Source organism: Mus pahari, chromosome 18 (genome assembly GCF_900095145.1).
Source record: "Mus pahari chromosome 18, PAHARI_EIJ_v1.1, whole genome shotgun sequence".
NCBI lineage: Eukaryota > Metazoa > Chordata > Mammalia > Rodentia > Muridae > Mus > Mus pahari.
Window position 1 is genome coordinate 23716260 of NC_034607.1, and position 18126 is coordinate 23734385.

The window sequence follows — 18126 nt, forward strand, 5'->3', positions numbered from 1 at the left end:
CACTGCTAGATGCCTCTGCAGGCCAGGGTGAACCTGACAGTCCTGTGTCCAGCCAGCCACCCAGTCTCTGGGAACACCGTATGAGTAATGGGCTGTTTCCTAAAGTAGCTTATATCCTGCTGGGTGTACTCTGCAAGAACAAGCTGCAGAACTCCATGTGGCAGAAGCTAGGCCTGGAGTCCTCCCACCTTGACCACTGTTGTCCATGACTCCAGCCCCTTCTGGGCATGGCTGCCAGTCACAGCCTTCTGAGATACTAATGGAGGGGAGGAGACTTTCAGGCCTCAGACAGCTGGTGCGGCATGGGAAAGGAATGTCGGGGCAGGGTCCCTGGGAAAAGGGACCTTCGGGGGCAAGGCTGGGAGTCCTGAGTGGCTGTGACTAGTCTGGGCAATGAGGCTATTAAAAAGAACTGGTCCACTGCAAGTGAAGCCCCTATTAAGGGCAACCCCAAGTCCAGGCTCCCCACCACCACAGTACCTGCTCCACTGTACAGGCTGGGGGAATGGTTCCATGGCTAGGAGTTCAGATCCTAGTATCCGTGATGGGGCGCTCACAGCGGACAGTGCCAGTGCGAATATACAAACATACCCACACACAAGCACTAAGTTGAGAATTGCCTCCATCAGATTGGGCTGTGGGGCATTTTCTTGATTGAGGACTATGGGTAGGTGGTCCTGGGTGCTATTAGCAGGCTGAGCAAACCACGGAGAACAAGCCTATAAACTAATTTTCCATGGCCTCTGCTTCAGTCCTGCCTCCAGTTTCCTGCCCTTAGTGATGGAGAATAACCTGAGAGTAACAAGCTGAAATAAACCCTTTCCTATCCAAGCTACTTCTGGTCATGTTTTTTTATCACACAAAATTTTTAAAAGTTAAAAAAACAAAACAAAAAACAACAAAAAGTAAAATCCTTCTGGGCTCCAAACATTCCATCTGGAACATAGAGATCCCTGTTAGCCAGGACTCCTCCCATAAAGCAAAGGCTCTGCATCTCCCCACCAGAAAACCGGTTGGGGACCATTCCCAAGTCCTTTATTGGGCCAGCAATGCTGGAAGCTGCCCTCAGAGTGAGGTCCCCACTGGGATGTCTTTGCCATCCTGGTCTTGACCCCCATAATGCTGGGGCAGGTAGCATCCATTACTTGCTGTGTTCCTTGAGGTACTCCCAGCCCTCCTTGGAGTATTCTCTGGCCTTGGAGGGGGCCACCGACAAAGCTGACATGACTGAGATGATGCCTGCAGAGATAGCACACAGGTGCCATGAGGTCCCCACCTTGCCAGAGCCACTCTCAGACAACCCCTGGGGAGTGCAAGGGCAGTAAATGGAGCAGGAATGGACTAGCCTTTCCTAATGGACAAGTTCCAGTGGATCTAAACCACGACCCCTTCCCTATGCCGTTTTAAAAGTAGGTTTCATCTAATATATTCCAAAGTTATCCTCAACCTCTCAGTCCTTCTGCCTCCGCTCTTCCCAGTGCTGAGATTATAGATGTGTGCAACAATATCCAGCTTTTCTTTGTGGAGACAAGGTCTCATATATCCCATACGGCCTGGAATTCCCTATGTAGTCAAAGATGACCCTGAAATCCTTCATCCCCTTGCCTGCACTTTGAGTGCTGGGATGACAGACCTACAAACACCATGCCTGATTTATGGGGTGTTGACGATAGGACCCAGAGCTTTATGCATGCTAGGAAAGAACTTTACCACTGATCTACAACCCCAACCCCTTGGGTTTTTTTTTTTTTTAATATTTTGTTTTTCCTATATTTGAGAAAGGATTTCCCTGTGTCGTCCTGGCTATAGATCAAGCTGGCCTTGAACCTACAATCTTCCTGCCTCAGCTTCCCAAATACGAAAGTCACAATCATGGGCTACCACCACACCCAGTCCTTTCTTCTTAGTTCCATAGGTGATATACATGCACACAAACAGGCAAACATGGAGGAGTAGAAAGGATCAATGAGGTAAACAGGGCTGGGAGAGAGGGTGGGGTGCCCAGGCATCCCCCCAAGCAGGGGCATAGGGACCTACCTGAGTTCCAGGAGTCACGGAAGTTCGGAAATTTAATCTTTGGAGGGGTTGGGAGCTGGGAAGAAAGAGGAACACAGGGGCTGGTACGTGGGACAGGTTACAGCCTTGTCTCCCAAACCCAGAAACACAAAACTCCACCAAGCAGGGTTGGAGGAGGCCCCAAGGACACCCAGAAGCAACCTGTAGGCCACCCACTCTCAGCCAAGGTACCTGCGGCATCTCCAGACCTGTCTGCTGGCACACATATTGGCTGAACTGGTACATTGCTGGTGGCACAACCTCCTCGGCCTTCCGCAGGGCAGCCTCACTCTTGTCACTAGGCCCCAGCAGCTCCTGGTCATAAACAAGGTAGACCGCTCCTCCAGCCACACTCCCCTTGATGAGGAACCTTCAGGAACACAGGAAGGGAGACGCTGTGGGGGCAGGGTCTCCAGGGATCAGACAGTGGATCATTTCATTTGCCTATGTGACACGACATTTAGTAGTAAACGGAGTCTTAAAGGGAGACACGGTGGGTCATTCGAAACCCTGCAAAGGATAATGGCCACTCAAGATCCCTGGCACAAAACCTTCCAGGGTGTCTGGCGGAGCTTCCCCACAGGTTACTCAAGTAAACTACGGGGAGAGGAGAAGGGCAGGATTCCCTACGCATCTCAACCGCACCGAAGTGTAAATTGAAGCAGTAGGGTGATAAGGGCTGGCTGAAGCCAGTTTCCCTACACGGACCGTGAGAAAGGTCCAGACACAACCGGAAGTGAGCCGTCGCGGGACACTAAGCAAGGAGGCACAGGTGCCTACGGCAGGGAACTGTCTCAGGGCCTCCACGATGGTCCACGCACCTCATCAGCGACCACACTCGAGCCACCATGGTTGGTCTCTCGCTTCACTCGCCGCGCAAGGACAAGCAATTCGCCCGCCGCTTCCGGTTGGTGTCGCTGCTGAGACTCCTGGGAAATGTAGTGGTCCCTGTCAGCCGCGATGGAGTTAGACTCTCCCAGTCCAGGTCCGTGGCTGCCGCAATTCTTTCTGGGAAATGTATTAGTTAGGCGGAAGACCAAAGAAGGTCTAGGCCGCGAAGGCTCCTGGGAAATGTAGTCTGGAGGCACGTCAGAGACGAGCCCTCGGAAGACACTGATGGGATTCCCCGCGCCCGCGCGGAGAATTGAGTGTCCCCGAGATGAAGCAAGCCTAAGTGATGGTTACCACGGCAACGCGAGGGCTGGATTGTAACAGAGAAGCGGGATTTTTCGTTCACGTGAGCGGTTAGGGGTGTGGCTCTAACTTAGGAGGCGTGGACGGGCTACAGATGGCCTGTGGGATGGACGCTTGCCAAGGTTGTTGACTTGGCAAGGCCAGGGCGCCAGAGGGTCCCTGCCCGGTAGGAATCTTGGGGTCATGTGAGAACGGGTTGGCAATGGGTGGTCCGGAGTACAAGGAGCTACATTGGGGTGCGTGCGAGGTGCAGCAGGAGGGGGTTAGCAGCCAGTTCGACATGTAAGATCCCTGTTCTGTTGCAAGGTGAGCCTGAGTAGATGTGCACCATGGCTGCATGGATGCCTTGTAATTGTCTACGGAGACCTATTGTCCTAATTACTTCTCAGTTGTCCTGACACAGCACCATGGCCAGGGCAACTCAATGGAGGGAAAAGTTTACTGCTTCCAGTTTCCGATGGGAGGACCAGGACCATCGTAACACGGAGCATGGCAACAGGCAAACCGGGATGGCGCTGGAGCAGCAGCTGAGAGCTTACATTCTGGTTTATAAGCAGAAAGGGACTACAAGGTATTGTGTGGGCTTTTGAAACCTTAAAGTCCACACCAGTGTCACCCCTTCCCCAAGAAAACTCTTATCTCCTAATCCTTCCCAAACAGTTTTACCAAATGGGGACCAAGCATTCAAATACATGAGACTGTAGGGACCATTCCGATTCAACCATACACAAGACCCACCTCACAACTTTATTTATTTATTTATTATTTTCGTGCTGGGTTTGGTTTGGTTTGCCTTTGGTTGGTTATTGTTTGCTTGCTTGTTTTGAGGCAAGGTTTCTCTGTTTAACAGTCCTGGCTGTCCTAGAACTCACTCTGTGGACCAGGCTGGCCTCGAACTCACAGTTCTGCCTGCATCTGCCTGTTAAGTGTTGGTATTAAAGTGTGTGCCACCACCACCCAGCTTTGTGGGGTTTTTTTGTTTGTGTGTGTGTGTGTGTGTGTGTGTGTTTAGATGGGGGTCTTATTCTTTGTACATGATTGACCTGGAACTCATATGGACTCTCCTGCCTGGGCCTCCTCATTCCTGTTTTTACAGACGTGTCCAGTGTCTATGGTGACATTTTGTCTTTTTCTCACCCAGAACTAAAATAAACCAACCCTCATGACTAAGAAAAGAATGGGTGTGAGGAGCCTAGAACAGGTCGAGGTAGCATGTGGCATTGGCAGGAGCGCTTAGACAGTTTATCTTTGGACCTAAGATTTGAAAGATCTTTTAGGGAAGAGCATCCAAGGCAGAACTCAGCCAGTGCCGAGGCCCAGGCCCAGGCCCTGGGACAAAGCTCAAAAGACCGGGCAGTTTGGGCTGGCTCCTGGAGGACCCTTTAAGGGCCCCAGGGGCCCAGGGCTTTGTTCTTCCCCCACTCCCAGAATGACCAGAGTGAGTGGTCTGAGGAGGAAGGAAGGATGTTGGCAGCAGGACATCTTCATTATGTCCCACCAAGGCTCACACAGGGAAGGCCAGCTTCCCTGTGTGGGGGTGCAGGGCTGGGATGGGGGTAGGAGGTGAGTGTGAGTGGGGAAGGAGGAATGGGGAGAACCCACAGCACTTTCTGCATCCAACTTCCTTGGGACTTGTTCTTCCCTGGCTAAACATCGACAGGAATGCGCCTTTCAGTGTGTGCTTGGGTTCAGAAACCTGCAGATGACTAGTCAGAAACAGCAGGGGTGGAGATACCGCAAAATACTCTGTGTACCTGCAAATGGTGGGGGACATTGGAGGATGGCGCCCTGGGCATCCAGAAATTCCTAACTCCCCATGGGCCAGAGGCTTGCCTCTTGGATACTAGGCCCCGCCCTTGCCCAACTTGGTCTCTGCCCTCAGCTCCCACTCAAGTTTAGCCTCCCTCCAGTGTTGGAGTTCCGCCCCTGCTGTGTTCTACCACACACACACACCCACACACACCTTGGTCTGGACAGCAGGTCCTGCTCGTTTCCCCTCCCTCTTGTGTAAAAGACCCCGCCCCTGCCCAGGTTGGCACCGCCTCTGCTCCGCCATTCCCTCCGCCTATGTTTTAAGCTCCGCCCCTGCCCATCCTGGCCTCGTCTCAACTCTTGCTCAAGTTTCCTCTCCCTCCTGTGTTCTAGGCCCTATTCCTGCCCTCCTTGGACTCTTCTCAGGCCTGATCCTTAGCACAGCCACGCTAGGGTACCAGGTTGGACCCTCTTGGCACACATACTGAGGCTTCCCATGAGGACCTCTCGCCTTGGCTCTACCCCAGGATGATGGTAACCATAGGCCCCGCCTATCTGGGTTGGCCCCTCCCACTCGTGTCCAAGTGCTTGTGCTGCACTAGTTTTGCCCTCTGCACCCTCCAGAGTACTGCATCCTGGTACATCCATGCCCTGCTTCGTAATGAGTGTTGGATTCTCTTATGTTCTCTACTGTTCGAGAGCATGGAGTGTGGGAAGCTGAGGCTCGAGTACAGCTCAGCTGCTGGAGCACTTGATCGGCATAAGATGGGTGTGGGACTCGCCTGTCATTACCAGGACAGCCTGGGCTTCACAAGACCATAGCTCACAGAAAGAAAAATAGCAAGGAAGGAGAGGAGCGAAGGGCACAGCCTGTGATTCTAGATAATTTGCATCCCTCTGTACCCCAAGGCCTCCAGGGGACGCGAAACTCCTTCAACGAAACTCAAATCTTAGTTCATAAGGATCATTCTGTTGATCTGGACAGATTTGTTGTGACAGATCTATTGATCTGTTTGATCCGGAACCCTCCATGACGAAGGCTAACGGAGTTCTGTAAACTGACCTCTGACCTCTGCAAGTTTGTGGTAGCTTATGCCTCTCCCAACACCCAAATAAATGTTTTTTAAAATGGCAGCAGATAGCCGGGCGTGGTGGCGCACGCCTTTAATACCAGCACTCGGGAGGCAGAGGCAGGCAGATTTCTGAGTTTGAGGCCAGCCTGGTCTACAAAGTGAGTTTCAGGACAGCCAGAGCTACACAGAGAAACCCTGTCTCAAAAAAAACAAAAGAAAAAAAGAAAAAGAAAAATGGCAGCAGTTTTGAGGTCTAGCTTATCACTTGCTAATGTAACAACAGACCAAGATTTTTTTTAATTAGATATTTTCTTCATTTACATCTCAAATGCTATCCCCCAAACCCCCTATACCCCCCCCCCGTCCAACAGACCAGGTTTCCCCGCAACCACATGATGCACAGATACATGCAGACAGAACACCTATACATGGAAATCATATATTTTTTAATTTTTAAAATTACATTTACGTTTTTGTTCTTATTCCAGGTTTCCCCGTGTAACTAGCCCTGACTGACCTCTGTAAACTAGGCTGGCCTTGAACTAGTTCTGCCTTCTGAGTGCAGGGATCAAAGGCATGTACCATTAACGCCAAGCTATTTAAACAAAAACAAAAACTTTTTATTTTATTTTATTTTATTTTTTTGGTTTTTCGAAACAGGGTTTCTCTGTATAGCCCTGGCTGTCCTGGAACTCACTTTGTAGACCAGGCTGGCCTCGAACTCAGAAATCCGACTGCCTCGGCCTCCCGAGTGCTGGAATTAAAGGGGTGCGCCACCACGCCCGGCTAAAAAAAACAAAAACTTTTAAAAGCACTTTTTAAAGTCCTTTTTAAAAAGATTTGTTTGTTTAATTAGTTATTATGTATACAACAGTCTGCCTGCGTATATGCCATCGGGCAAAAAGTGGGTACCAGATCTCATTATAGATGGTTATGAGCAATCATGTGGTTACTAAGAATTGAAATCACGATCTCTGGAAGAGCAGTCAGTGCTCTTAACCTCTGAGCCATCTCTCCAGCACCCATTCCCCTCAAAAACACTTTTATTGTCAGAGATTAAATTACTTCAACAGCCAACAAGTGTGAGGCAGTGTTCCAACTCCTAGCCTAGGAAAGATTCCCAAGCCGAGGGCTCACGGGTGCCGTAGAACCTCCGGCCACCAGAGGTCGCCCGCAGCGCTCCTGTCTCTCTAGCCAGAAAGGCCTGCAAGCAGCATATATCCCAGGATCCTGCGCGGTGCCGTTCTTCCTGTCCGGGCCGCCATCGGAGAGCAGCAGGTAAGTGGGTCTCGTCGGGGCTCATCTGTCCCCATCGGGCCTCCCGGCCCCGCGGGGTGTCCCGGCGTGCGGGCATGCGGGCGGGCGCGGGCTGGGGTACCGTGTCTCAGCCGCTGTCTTGTCCCCGCTGCCCACAGCCATGGCCCTGCGCTACCCCATGGCCGTGGGCCTCAACAAGGGCCACAAGGTGACGAAAAACGTCAGCAAGCCGAGACACAGCCGGCGCCGCGGGGTGAGTGCTGGGGACGCGGCCGCTTCGACAGAGATGGGGACGGGCGTGGAGTGGGAGTATCGACACCTGCGTAGACGCGGTGTCGTTGGAACGGGACGTTCCGAGTGCTTCGTGGGCCCCGTCGGTGATGGGGCGTCTGAGGCTGGGAGTCGGGGTGTGCGCTGTGTTTTCGGCCCCCTGTAAGGCCCGTTTGGGGGTTCGTGACCTCTCGGGACTGTGTTCTCGCAGCGCCTCACCAAGCACACCAAGTTCGTGCGGGACATGATCCGGGAGGTGTGCGGCTTCGCGCCCTACGAGCGGCGCGCCATGGAGTTGCTCAAAGTGTCCAAGGACAAGCGCGCGCTCAAGTTCATCAAGAAGAGGGTAGGCAGCGCGCTGCGCGGAGCACCGGTGGGGGTGTGGCTGGCGGCAATGCCCGTGGGTGACAGGCTCCTACTCCTCGCAGGTGGGCACGCACATCCGCGCTAAGAGAAAGCGGGAGGAGCTGAGCAACGTGCTGGCAGCCATGAGGAAGGCGGCGGCCAAGAAGGATTGATGACCCCTCCCCAATAAAAGATGGTTCCTCCAGTTTGTGTATATAAGTGTTTGTGTTGCGGCGGCGTACAGGCTCAGGCTCGGGCTTTTGGAAAAGCTTTCTTTATTCATGATCCTACAGTTGTGCTCGTGGCTCCGCCACACCATGATTATTTATTTAGTCCCAGGCCCCCGTGTCATCTCTCCACAGCCAGTGCCTCCCTGTGCTCTCGCCGGGGGAAGGCAATGCGGAAGATGTCGCGATAGTGTTCCACGAAGTGAACTTCCAGGCCCTCTGTGATAAAAGGAGCTAAGTCCGAGAAGTCCTTTCTGTTCTCAGCAGGTAGAATGATGCAGGTCACGCCTGCACGCTTAGCCTGTGGAAAAACTGGTCAGCTGGGCGTTCTCCCACCCTGAGGTGGCCAGGGGTACAGGCAACAGACACTCACCGCAATGGTCTTCTCCTTGATGCCACCCACAGGCAACACCTTGCCAGTGAGGGAGACCTCCCCGGTCATGGCCAGGTTCTGCAACACTGGCTGGCCCAGAGCCAGGGACAGCAGTGCAGTGACAATGGTACAACCTGCGCTGGGGCCATCCTTGGGGGTAGCGCCCTGCGGGGAAAGACTGGTGAGCTGCTGAGCCAGTGGGTGATTGGGGGTGTGGGAGACTGACAGGGGCCTACCTCAGGCACATGCAGGTGGATGTGTGAGGTGACTAGGAAGTCATTTTCAGGGTCCTGCTCCATCAGGAAGGCGCGGGCATAGGTGTAGGCTATGCGGGCACTCTCTTTCATCACATCTCCCAGCTGACCTGTTACCTCTAGGCTGCCATCCTTGTCCTCCTTGCTGCCACTAGATTGGGGCCGCCTCAAAGATGTCTCCACAAACAATGTGGAGCCTCCTGGAAGGTGGAAAAGGCTGTTTGTTCCTTACACTCCCCAATCCTGCACTTGAAGACTCCTAGCACTGGTAGCCTGCATTATCAATCCAGGCCCCATCCTTATTTACATTTGTAGCTGGCAGCAGAAAGGTGTGGATGCTATGCTCACCCATGGCAGTCCAGGCCAAACCCATGACCACGCCAGGAGGTGTGACTTCATACATGCGCTCCACTGTGAACACAGGCTTCCCTACAAAGTCTTGTAGGTTCTCAGGTGTCACCTGCACCGTCTGGGCCTCCCCACTTACGATCTTGTATGCAGCCTTGCGCAGCACCTGCAGTGGGTGGGTGTAGGTGGGCATTTGCTAGGCAGAGGCATGCCCTGTGTAGTGGGTGGGCCTGTGGGCGGGCTTACCTTCTCCACCTGCTTCTGTAGGTTGCGAACTCCACTCTCCCTGCAGTATTGCTTGATGAGAAGCGTGAGCACTGCTGCTGACAGCTGGGCCTTGCTCTCATCTAGGCCACACAGGGTGCGGGCCTGTGGCACCAGGTACCGCTGTGGGGAGCAGCTGTCAGCAATGCCTGTTGTCCTCACCCCCTACACCAATTCAGCCCTCCCCCTCAGAAGCAGAGATAAGCAAGCAGGCTGACTCCTATGCCACAGGCCAGGAGTGGAGAATCACAGCCATGTCCTGAAGACCATAGGCCCCAAAGTGTCAACCTAGGCTGTGCTCACCTGAGATCTTTGCCTATCACCTGCCAGGCACTCAGGACTATTGTGAGAGCCAACCCTGATCTTGTGCCCCCTCCACCCAACCCCATAGGACCCCACATACCTCTGCGATGGCCAGCTTCTCCTGTGCTACATAGCCAGACACATTGATCATCTCCATGCGGTCCCTCAGTGGCTCCGGGATGGTGTCAATGACATTGGCCGTGCAGATGAATAGCACCTGGGTGACAAGGGGGGCACAGGATGCTGGAAGCTCAGTATACCCTCTCTCATAGCACTAGCACCTAGCCACATGAGCCACACTAACCTTGGACAGGTCCACTGGCACATCCAGGTAGTGGTCCAGGAAGTTGGCATTCTGCTCAGGGTCTAGCAACTCCAGCAGTGCTGATGACGGGTCTCCTTGGTAGCCTCGGCCAATCTTGTCCACCTGAATTGAGAAAGGCAGACTGACTATACCTGGCTCCCACACTACAGGATAAGCTGTGCAGTGACCTGTCCCTCCTGTCCCCAGCCTACCCCACCTCATCAATCAGCACTAGTGGGTTCTCTGTCTTGGTCTTCTTCAGACACTGGATGATCTTCCCAGGCATGGCCCCCACGTAGGTACGCCTGTGGGAGGCAACACGCAGTACGCGTCAGTGTGCTGACACCGCCACATGGCCCGCTTGGAAGCCGTGCTGACCTCACAGGGTAGTTCCCCAGTGCTCTCCTTTAGCCAGCACTTGGCCAGTCTGCAGTCATGCCCACCTCACTTCCCTATGCACTGAGAGGGGCTGGGCTGAATCTCCACAGGGGCAAGGACCCACCCTCAGGCTCAGACTTGAGCTGCTTAGCCCTTGCAGACAGCAAGGGATGGACAAGGATGTCACCTAAGCTTGGGAGCAGAGGTGCATGAAAGACAACAGGAGCGATACAGAGAAGACAAGGCTGGAACAGGCCTGAGGAAACTGAATGGACAGTACAGGCACATGGGACAGGGACCAGGCAGCTAGGGGAGCAGTGAGACTCTGGTCCATGGTGCTGGGCAGGGTCTAGGGGAGTGGGAGCCATGGAGAGCTCCGCTCTTGTTTCCCAGGCAGGGTCTTGAGTAGTTTGGGTGGGCTAGCGCTCTAGAGCACGGTGTGTGGCCAGGACGACACCTGCCTAACCCTGAGTGCTAGGATGGTAAATGAGGCACTGCAAGGCTACCTGCTCTGCCCGGGCCAGGCAGGCCCTGTAGTGTTAGACTATATATAGGACTACCTTAGCAGCCGGGCAGACCTCAGCACAGTGTGCCGGCCTCTGTCTACAGAGCCTCTTCCCCTCAGCTTCTCTTAACCACACTAGGACCTGGAACAACCACAGGCCTATAATAAAGGCCATCTGTGTCTGGTCGGTCTCTGTGCTCAACTCAAAACCTGCTAGGCTCCCATGCCTCCCACACTCCTGCAACTGACTACTCTTCACATCCAGGATCCCCCACTAACTGTGTGTTTAGGGAATGCACTTTAAAAAATAAAATAAAAAAAGGTTCAGGTGCATGTCTTTAATCCCACACTTAGAAGAAAGAGGTAGGGCTGGTGAGATGGCTCAGTGGGTAAGAGCACCCGACTGCTCTTCCGAAGGTCCGGAGTTCAAATCCCAGCAACCACATGGTGGCTCATAACCATCCGTAACAAGATCTGACGCCCTCTTCTGGAGTGTCTGAAGATAGCTACAGTGTACTTACATATAATAAATAAANAAATCTTAAAAAAAAAAAAAAAAAAGAAAGATATTTAGAAGAAAGAGGTAGGAGGCTCTCTGAATTCAAGGCCAAACCAGTCCACGTAGGGCATTCCATGATCGAAAAGACTACATAATGAGTCTCAAGAAGCAAAACAAAGTCCAGGCTGACCAACAACTAGCATACCTCCTCGTCCCACCCAACCACGTGGACGCCCAGGCCTGGCGTACTCTACTCTGCCCAGCCCAAACCCCAACCTTCCTGAAGAGAAACAGGAGCAGGGTTGTAGACTGGGTCACACTGTTTGCCCAGTCAGGTGGGTGGGTTGCAGGCCCAGCCTACCTACCTGTGCCCCTTGATTTCTGCCACATCTGTCATGCCACCAACACTGAAACGGAAGTATTCTCGGCCAAGGGCACGGGCAATGGAGCGCGCAATGCTGGTCTTGCCCACACCTGGTGGACCGTGGAAGCAGAGGATTTTGCCTTGGGTGGAGCCTCGGAGCTGGCTGACTGCAATGAACTCCTGTGAAAGCCAAGATGGCTCAGTGCATAGGATGCAGACCCCCAGAGCAAAGACCAAGGGGCTATCATCCAGCAGCTTCAAGGAGTCACAAAGGCTGGGCTGAAGTAAGACAGGCTGGAGTTGGGGGTGTCAACCATGTTAGGGGCCCCTCTTCCACAGCCTGGCCCAAAACATACCATGTCATAACAACCCCCACCCAAAACACCAGGCTTCTGCCACTCATCCACCAGGGACATTTGTGAGTCCCAGTGGATAGCTGACTGGTTCTCTACTGGGAGGAATAAGGACAAAATGAGGCAAACTGCCCTGGGCAGTATGCTCGTCCACATGCTATGGGCCTCACCAGGACACGTTTCTTCACATCCTCCATGCCGTAGTGGTCCTCCTCCAGCACAGCCTGGGCCCGAGCCAAGTCCAAGTTCTCATCACTCTGCCGGCCCCATGGGATGGACGTCAGCCAGTCCAGGTAGTTTCGAGTGACACTACAGGGACAAGGAACTGTGACCAAACTGCTTCCTAGTGAGGCAGTGTGCAGGGCTGCAGAGCCAACATGACAAGAACCACATTAATGAACCTGGATATGGTATCCCAGGACAAGTGAGTGACCACCCCTCCAGGGGAGGATCTGGGGGGCTGGGGGTGAGTATGGCTCAGGGAAAGCCTGCTGCAGTCTGAAGCTGCCCTGGCTAGTCCCCAAGCTGTGGACAGCAGCAGTGCCCTGTCAGGGACCTTTGAGAAGTGGTCACCAAGGCCAGACCATACATATGTGCCATAGTAACACAGATGGACTAAATCCAGAGTCACAGAGCATCCTCAAGTCAGAATTTCAGTGGAGTTGTCTGACCGGACTGAACTTAGGGTCCCAGTACCAGTTAGCCTGGAGTATCTGGACCAGAGCTACCACAGGGTCCCTGAGCAGGAAAAAAGTAATGCCTAGAACCTGAGGAACAGAAGTGTAGAGTCTAGACATGGAGCCCAGGCACACGAGGGTGCTAGGCTTGTGTGCTCACAGAGGACGGGACAGGGTCCCAGAGGCCTTCCACATTCCCAGCAGCCTGCACGGGAACACGACAGCAAGCAGAGGTGGCTATGGGCCATGGCTGTGCAGACTCACTTGAACTCAGAGGAGTGGTTGTCCAGTAGAGCAAGCTTGCTCAGCTCCTCATCCACCACGTCCATCACATGCTTGGGAACCACAAGCTCCCTGAGGCGTTCCCGGAACTTCTCCTCAATGGCATCTTTATCATCCTTCTCCAGCCCCAATTCCTTCTTGATGATCTTCAGCTGCTCCTGCAGCAGGTACTTCCTGTGTGTCTGCTTGATCTTCTCCTCTACCTGTGGCAGGTGGAGCTTGGGCAGGGTGTGGTGGGAAGGGCAGGACACAGCCCCTCCACAGAAACCCCTGGCCCAGATCTACAGTGGTGCTGGAAACTGAAGATCCTCACACATGCTACCTAAACCCCAAGTCACTCACTAACTCAGGCTTCTACCCTGTAGGCTCCCACAGGACACCCTGACATGGAATTTGCAGTTTGTTTGGACTGTTGTTGTAATGCCCAAACACACCCAATACCCATGAGAGTTAAACCTGTGTTCTGTTTGTCTTTGGTCTGCGCCAGATCAGAGTAGCCCAGGCTAGCCTCAAAACTCCCTATATAGCTGAGGATAGCCTTGCACTCTTGAGCCTCCCGGTCCATCCGGCCTAGGTTATGCTGTGCTCACTCAGCTACAGCACAGCCCTCAGCAGGGGAGGATTTGCTATGGAAAAGTGAAAGACCGCATGCCTACTGTCCCACCACACTGCAGGCTGAGGCAGGGGGATCCTGAAATGAAAGTGTTAGAGCTGGAATGTACCCCCTTCACCTCCTCTTCCCTCCTGTCACCTCACGGCCTAGGCGCTGCTGAAGCTTGCTCAACTCAAACTCCTTCTTCAAGAGAGACAGGGCCTTATAGAGCCGCTTAAGGATCTGCAAACAACAGAGAACAGTGGGGTATCTATGAACAAGTTGCACCACAGCCAGGGTGGTGCTGGCACAGGGACAGGTACCCTCCATGGAGCCCAGCCCCGAGGAGAAGGTTGCTGTTGCCAGCCTGCTCACAACAGTGGATCACACACTCACGTTGGTCTCTTCCAGCACATCTTGCAGCTCATGGGACTCAGCCCCAGTGAGTGCCGCACCCATGTCACTCAAGTAGATGGGGTTGTCCACCACACGCTGGCCTGCCTGCATCATCTGCAGCACGGACTCTCTGTAGGGGTACAGTGCCAGCACCTTAGAGTGCTGTCCTATGCCCCTTACACACACTCTGGCTTCAGTGATAGCTAGCTCTGTCAGTGTGCAGTGTGGTGCACCAGGGTCAAGCAGCTGTCACTGAGTGGCCGTCTCCGTCCTGTCCTGTGCAGCCCTGCAGACACTGACCTGTACAGAGGGTTCAGGGCGATGATGTCCCGAATGGTCTTCACAATCTCTGCAGTCAGGGCCTGGTGGGCAGGAACCATGACAGTCATGAGATCAAAGAAGGGGAGACTCCCATCCCAGCCAACTACATCCACCGGGCCCACAGAGCAGAATCTAAGGTCAGCAGCAGGGAAGACCCAGGGCAAGGGATGTAAAAACTAAAGCCAGGGCCAGTGAAATGGCTCAGAGGATAAAGGTGCTTGCTGCCAAGCCTGATGACCTGAGTTCAATTGGTGGGCTCCACATGGTGAAAGGAAGAACCAACTCCTAGACACCCAAAAGCCATCCCCTGACCTCCATATGCACACTGTGTGACACTCCCAGTTCACCCCCATGAGTAAATATGAAAACAAAATAAAATGGGGATGTAAGCCAGCACGCCTCCAGATACATGGGGTGACTGCCCCACTCTCCACGCTTTCCTTAGCTTTTGCTTTTTGTTGTTGAGGCAGGATCTTATACTAACGCCAGCAATTCTCCTGCCTCAGCTTCAGGGTCCTGGGACTGCAGGCACACACTATCATAGTCAGATAGGACAACACCCTGCCTGGTGTCTAGTTCCCAACTGAGTTCACCTTTGTAGATGAGACCAGAGGTAATGGTGGCCCAGGCCTTTAATGCCAGCACTCAGGAGGTAGAGGCAGGGAGATCTCAGTGAGTTCAAGGCCAGCCAGGTCCACAGAGCAAGTTCCAGGACAGGCAGGGCTTCACAGAGAAACACCCCTCAACCCCCCGAAGCCCCCACCGCAAAAGAAAGAAACCAGAGCAAGAGAGCAAGGGCTCTGGAGCCTGTTCTGAGAGTTGATGAGTTGAGCGTAGAGCACAGTAAAGCTGGCACAGTGCCACCAGCATAAGACATTACTCTAACTTGAAATGTGTTCTATTAAACAGAATGACGCCCCCCCCCCCACACACACACAAAATGATCGATACCCAGGCTGCCTGCAGTCGCATAAAGTTCAAAATACCAACATCACCCCAGAGGCCTCCTCTCTCCACACAGCACCAGCTCACAACAGACATCACCAAAGGATTCCAGCATTCCTTCCACATAGCTAACAATCAGTCCAGAGACATCTTTCCCATAGCTTCAATCAACCACAACCAGTATGGATGGATCAGCCTCTAGAAGAGGCCTTCATTCCCTTCCTGATGCATCCAACAGCACTGGGCACACTTCAGGCTCCAGCTTAGCTTGACTGTCCTACCCATAGAGACCTTAAGGAAGGCAGGTGTACTGGCTGGTTTTGTGTGTCAACTTGACACAGGCTGGAGTTATCACAGAGAAAGGAGCTTCAGTGGGGAAAATGCCTCCATGAGAGTCAGCTGTGGGGCATTTTCTCAATTAGCAATCAAGTAGGGAGGGCTTCTTGTGGGTGGTGACATCCCTAGGCTTATAGTCTTGGGTTCTATAAGAGAGCAGGCTGAGCAAGCCATGAAAAGCAAGCCAGTAAGTAACATCCCTCTGTGGCCTCTGCATCAGCTCCTGTTTCCTGACCTGCTTGAGTTCCAGTCCTAGTCAGCAATGTGGAAGTGTAAGCTGAATAAACCTTTCGTCCCCAACTTGCTTCTTGGTCATGATGTTTTGTGCAGGAATAGAAACCCTAATTCAGCAGGATAGCTTAATCTGGGATCAGAGTGGCCACTGCCTCCTTCCCTGTTTCATGGCCCTGCCTCCTGAGCTGTGGGGGTAGCAAGGGGTGGACACTCTACAGAATGCTAGAAGCCTGTACTTGGTGACCATGAACCAGGGTGGGATGGGTCTGAATCCTGCCTTTCCTGTGAACAGCCAAGGGCCTGGTGTGGCATAGCACAGCACAGCCCTGCCCACATGTCCCACCATCTGTGTAGGTCACAAGAGGTGACTGTTGCTTACCTTAACTTCCTCTGTGACCTGGAAGTCTTCATGGGCTACATTCTCAACCTCCACCATGAGCACCTCCTTGGATGTGTCAGTGGCAGCCTCAGCCACCATCTCCAGCTGGGGCTTGGGGCCCAGCTCATCCTCCACTTCTTTCTTGCCTCGCTTCAGCTTCCTTCTGGACTTTTGTTTCTCTGCCTCTGGCTCTAGCCCCTCTGGCTCCACCTCCAGCTGCCGGCTGATGTGAATCCTGCAGATAGACAGACGGGCACAGGTGGAACCAGGGCTACAGAGTTGTGTTTCAAAGGCCCTAGGGCCTTCAAAACAATGGATAAAAAAAAAAAATCCAAGACAGCAAAAAACACTGGAAAGTATCAGCAACAGTGAGGCTCAATGAAAAGACACTGTACCCCACTGTACCCCAAGACCTCAGGGTGGAGGTCGTGCCCACAATCCATAAAAACCACAATCTCTTCTGTGCATGCTATCAGGCATATCTCATCTCACCCTGGCCTCTGTACCTTCTGTGGCCTGTGACAATCATGCGCAACTTGTCTCCGAGGTCCTGCATCTCATGGATCTGAGCGAATGTTCCCGTATGGTAGATTTCATCCAGGCTCTCCACCACATCCGACTCATTGCTGAGGAGATGGAACAAAGGCACATTGACCGGGCAGCAGTGCAGTATGCAGTGTGCAGTGTGTGGCTCAGGCTGAGGGTAGGAGGGAGACAGAAGCGCCTCTACAGGCCTCTACTAGAGACCTGCCAAGTCACTACCGGCCACTGTCTGGCGTCTTCAGGACAATGGAATAGTCCTGGGTGGCAGCCATCACTAACACAGCCTCCATAGAGAACCCATACAGGACTTCTCTGCTGCTATGGCACCCACGCTGAAGTCTAAAATCTCATATGTACCAGAGGCCCCAACATTTACAGGGAGCTAGCAACTCACTTCCCCATGTGGACAGCACAGAAGTCTCTTTTTCACAGCATCGGAAAGGGGTCTCCTTCCTGCTAGGTAAGTGTTCCCACTAAGCCACTCCTCACTGAGAGATTCTATAGCCAAGTCCTAGTCCTAGAGTAAAATGGCAGTATGCTGGACTCCTGGCCTTGCCCTTGGCTCCTTTGAGCTCAATGTGAAAAGTCCAGACTACAGTTGAGTAGAGAAAAGGAGAAAGACTTACTTGTCATCTCTCTTGAGGAAGACGCCAACATAGGGCTGTGCGAGTCGGACTTTCCTTCTCAGGAGCTCAACCAACTTCTTATTTTTAACCTGCAGGAGAGCGATAAGTGAGGACCCAGGTGCACTGCACTCTAACACCAGAAACGAACTATCTAGCTGCACAATCATTCTACTGGTAATGTCACAGCTTCACTAGTGTCACAGACCTGGAGCACCAGGAAGACTGAGGCAGGAGGCTCGAGAGTGTAAACATGGGCTACACAAGGAAACCCAGGCTAAAACAGTCCCAACAGGAGCTTCCTGCGTCCTGCAGACTAGCAGTTTCCATCCAGCTTCATGAGCACCATTTCCTAGTCATCCTGTTCAGCTACTTGGTAATAATGCCTCTCACCCACCACCTGTAGCAGGTGCGAATTAAAACTGACGATTAGGGCTAGTGAGATGGCTCAGCGGTTAAGAGCACTGACTGTTCTTCTAAAGGTCCTGAGTTTAGATCCCAGAAACCACATGGTGGCTCACAACCATCCGTAATGAGATCTGACGCCCTCTTCTGGTGTGTCTGAAAACAGCTATAATGTACTTATATAACAATAAATAAATCTTTAAAAAATAAAAATAAGGCCGGGCGTGGTGGCGCACGCCTTTAATCCCAGCACTCGGGAGGCAGAGGCAGGCGGA

At 53.0% G+C, this 18126-nt stretch overlaps 3 protein-coding genes across 3 annotated transcripts in view; 1 reads left to right on the forward strand and 2 right to left on the reverse strand.

Annotated features, from left to right (window-relative positions):
* Positions 1 to 1018: 1018 nt before the first annotated feature.
* Micos13 (mitochondrial contact site and cristae organizing system subunit 13) lies at positions 1019 to 3051 on the reverse strand. Its single transcript, XM_021218348.2, has 4 exons — positions 2877 to 3051; positions 2248 to 2425; positions 2038 to 2092; positions 1019 to 1239 (listed from the first exon to the last, which is right to left on the reverse strand). The coding sequence occupies exons 1-4, from the start codon at positions 2903 to 2905 to the stop codon at positions 1142 to 1144; spliced, it is 360 nt and encodes a 119-aa protein (XP_021074007.1). The 5' UTR covers positions 2906 to 3051; the 3' UTR covers positions 1019 to 1141.
* A 4199-nt stretch (positions 3052 to 7250) lies between these two features.
* Positions 7251 to 8152, forward strand: Rpl36 (ribosomal protein L36). Its single transcript, XM_021218176.2, has 4 exons — positions 7251 to 7352; positions 7490 to 7584; positions 7813 to 7947; positions 8030 to 8152. The coding sequence occupies exons 2-4, from the start codon at positions 7492 to 7494 to the stop codon at positions 8117 to 8119; spliced, it is 318 nt and encodes a 105-aa protein (XP_021073835.1). The 5' UTR covers positions 7251 to 7352; positions 7490 to 7491; the 3' UTR covers positions 8120 to 8152.
* Positions 8153 to 8204: 52 nt separating this feature from the next.
* The window catches only part of Lonp1 (lon peptidase 1, mitochondrial), a 13624-nt gene continuing 3702 nt past the window's right edge, over positions 8205 to 18126 (reverse strand). The window contains exons 2-18 of the mRNA XM_021217854.2: positions 17450 to 17538; positions 16787 to 16906; positions 16281 to 16515; positions 14366 to 14427; positions 14066 to 14195; positions 13829 to 13912; positions 13060 to 13280; positions 12289 to 12427; positions 11767 to 11945; positions 10237 to 10324; positions 10020 to 10142; positions 9816 to 9932; positions 9395 to 9535; positions 9149 to 9314; positions 8783 to 9000; positions 8547 to 8711; positions 8205 to 8474 (exon numbers count right to left, since the gene is read on the reverse strand). Of these exons, the coding sequence (XP_021073513.1) occupies positions 8295 to 8474; positions 8547 to 8711; positions 8783 to 9000; positions 9149 to 9314; positions 9395 to 9535; positions 9816 to 9932; positions 10020 to 10142; positions 10237 to 10324; positions 11767 to 11945; positions 12289 to 12427; positions 13060 to 13280; positions 13829 to 13912; positions 14066 to 14195; positions 14366 to 14427; positions 16281 to 16515; positions 16787 to 16906; positions 17450 to 17538 (2457 nt within the window). The 3' untranslated portion in view covers positions 8205 to 8294. The remainder of the gene's footprint in view (positions 8475 to 8546; positions 8712 to 8782; positions 9001 to 9148; positions 9315 to 9394; positions 9536 to 9815; positions 9933 to 10019; positions 10143 to 10236; positions 10325 to 11766; positions 11946 to 12288; positions 12428 to 13059; positions 13281 to 13828; positions 13913 to 14065; positions 14196 to 14365; positions 14428 to 16280; positions 16516 to 16786; positions 16907 to 17449; positions 17539 to 18126) is intronic.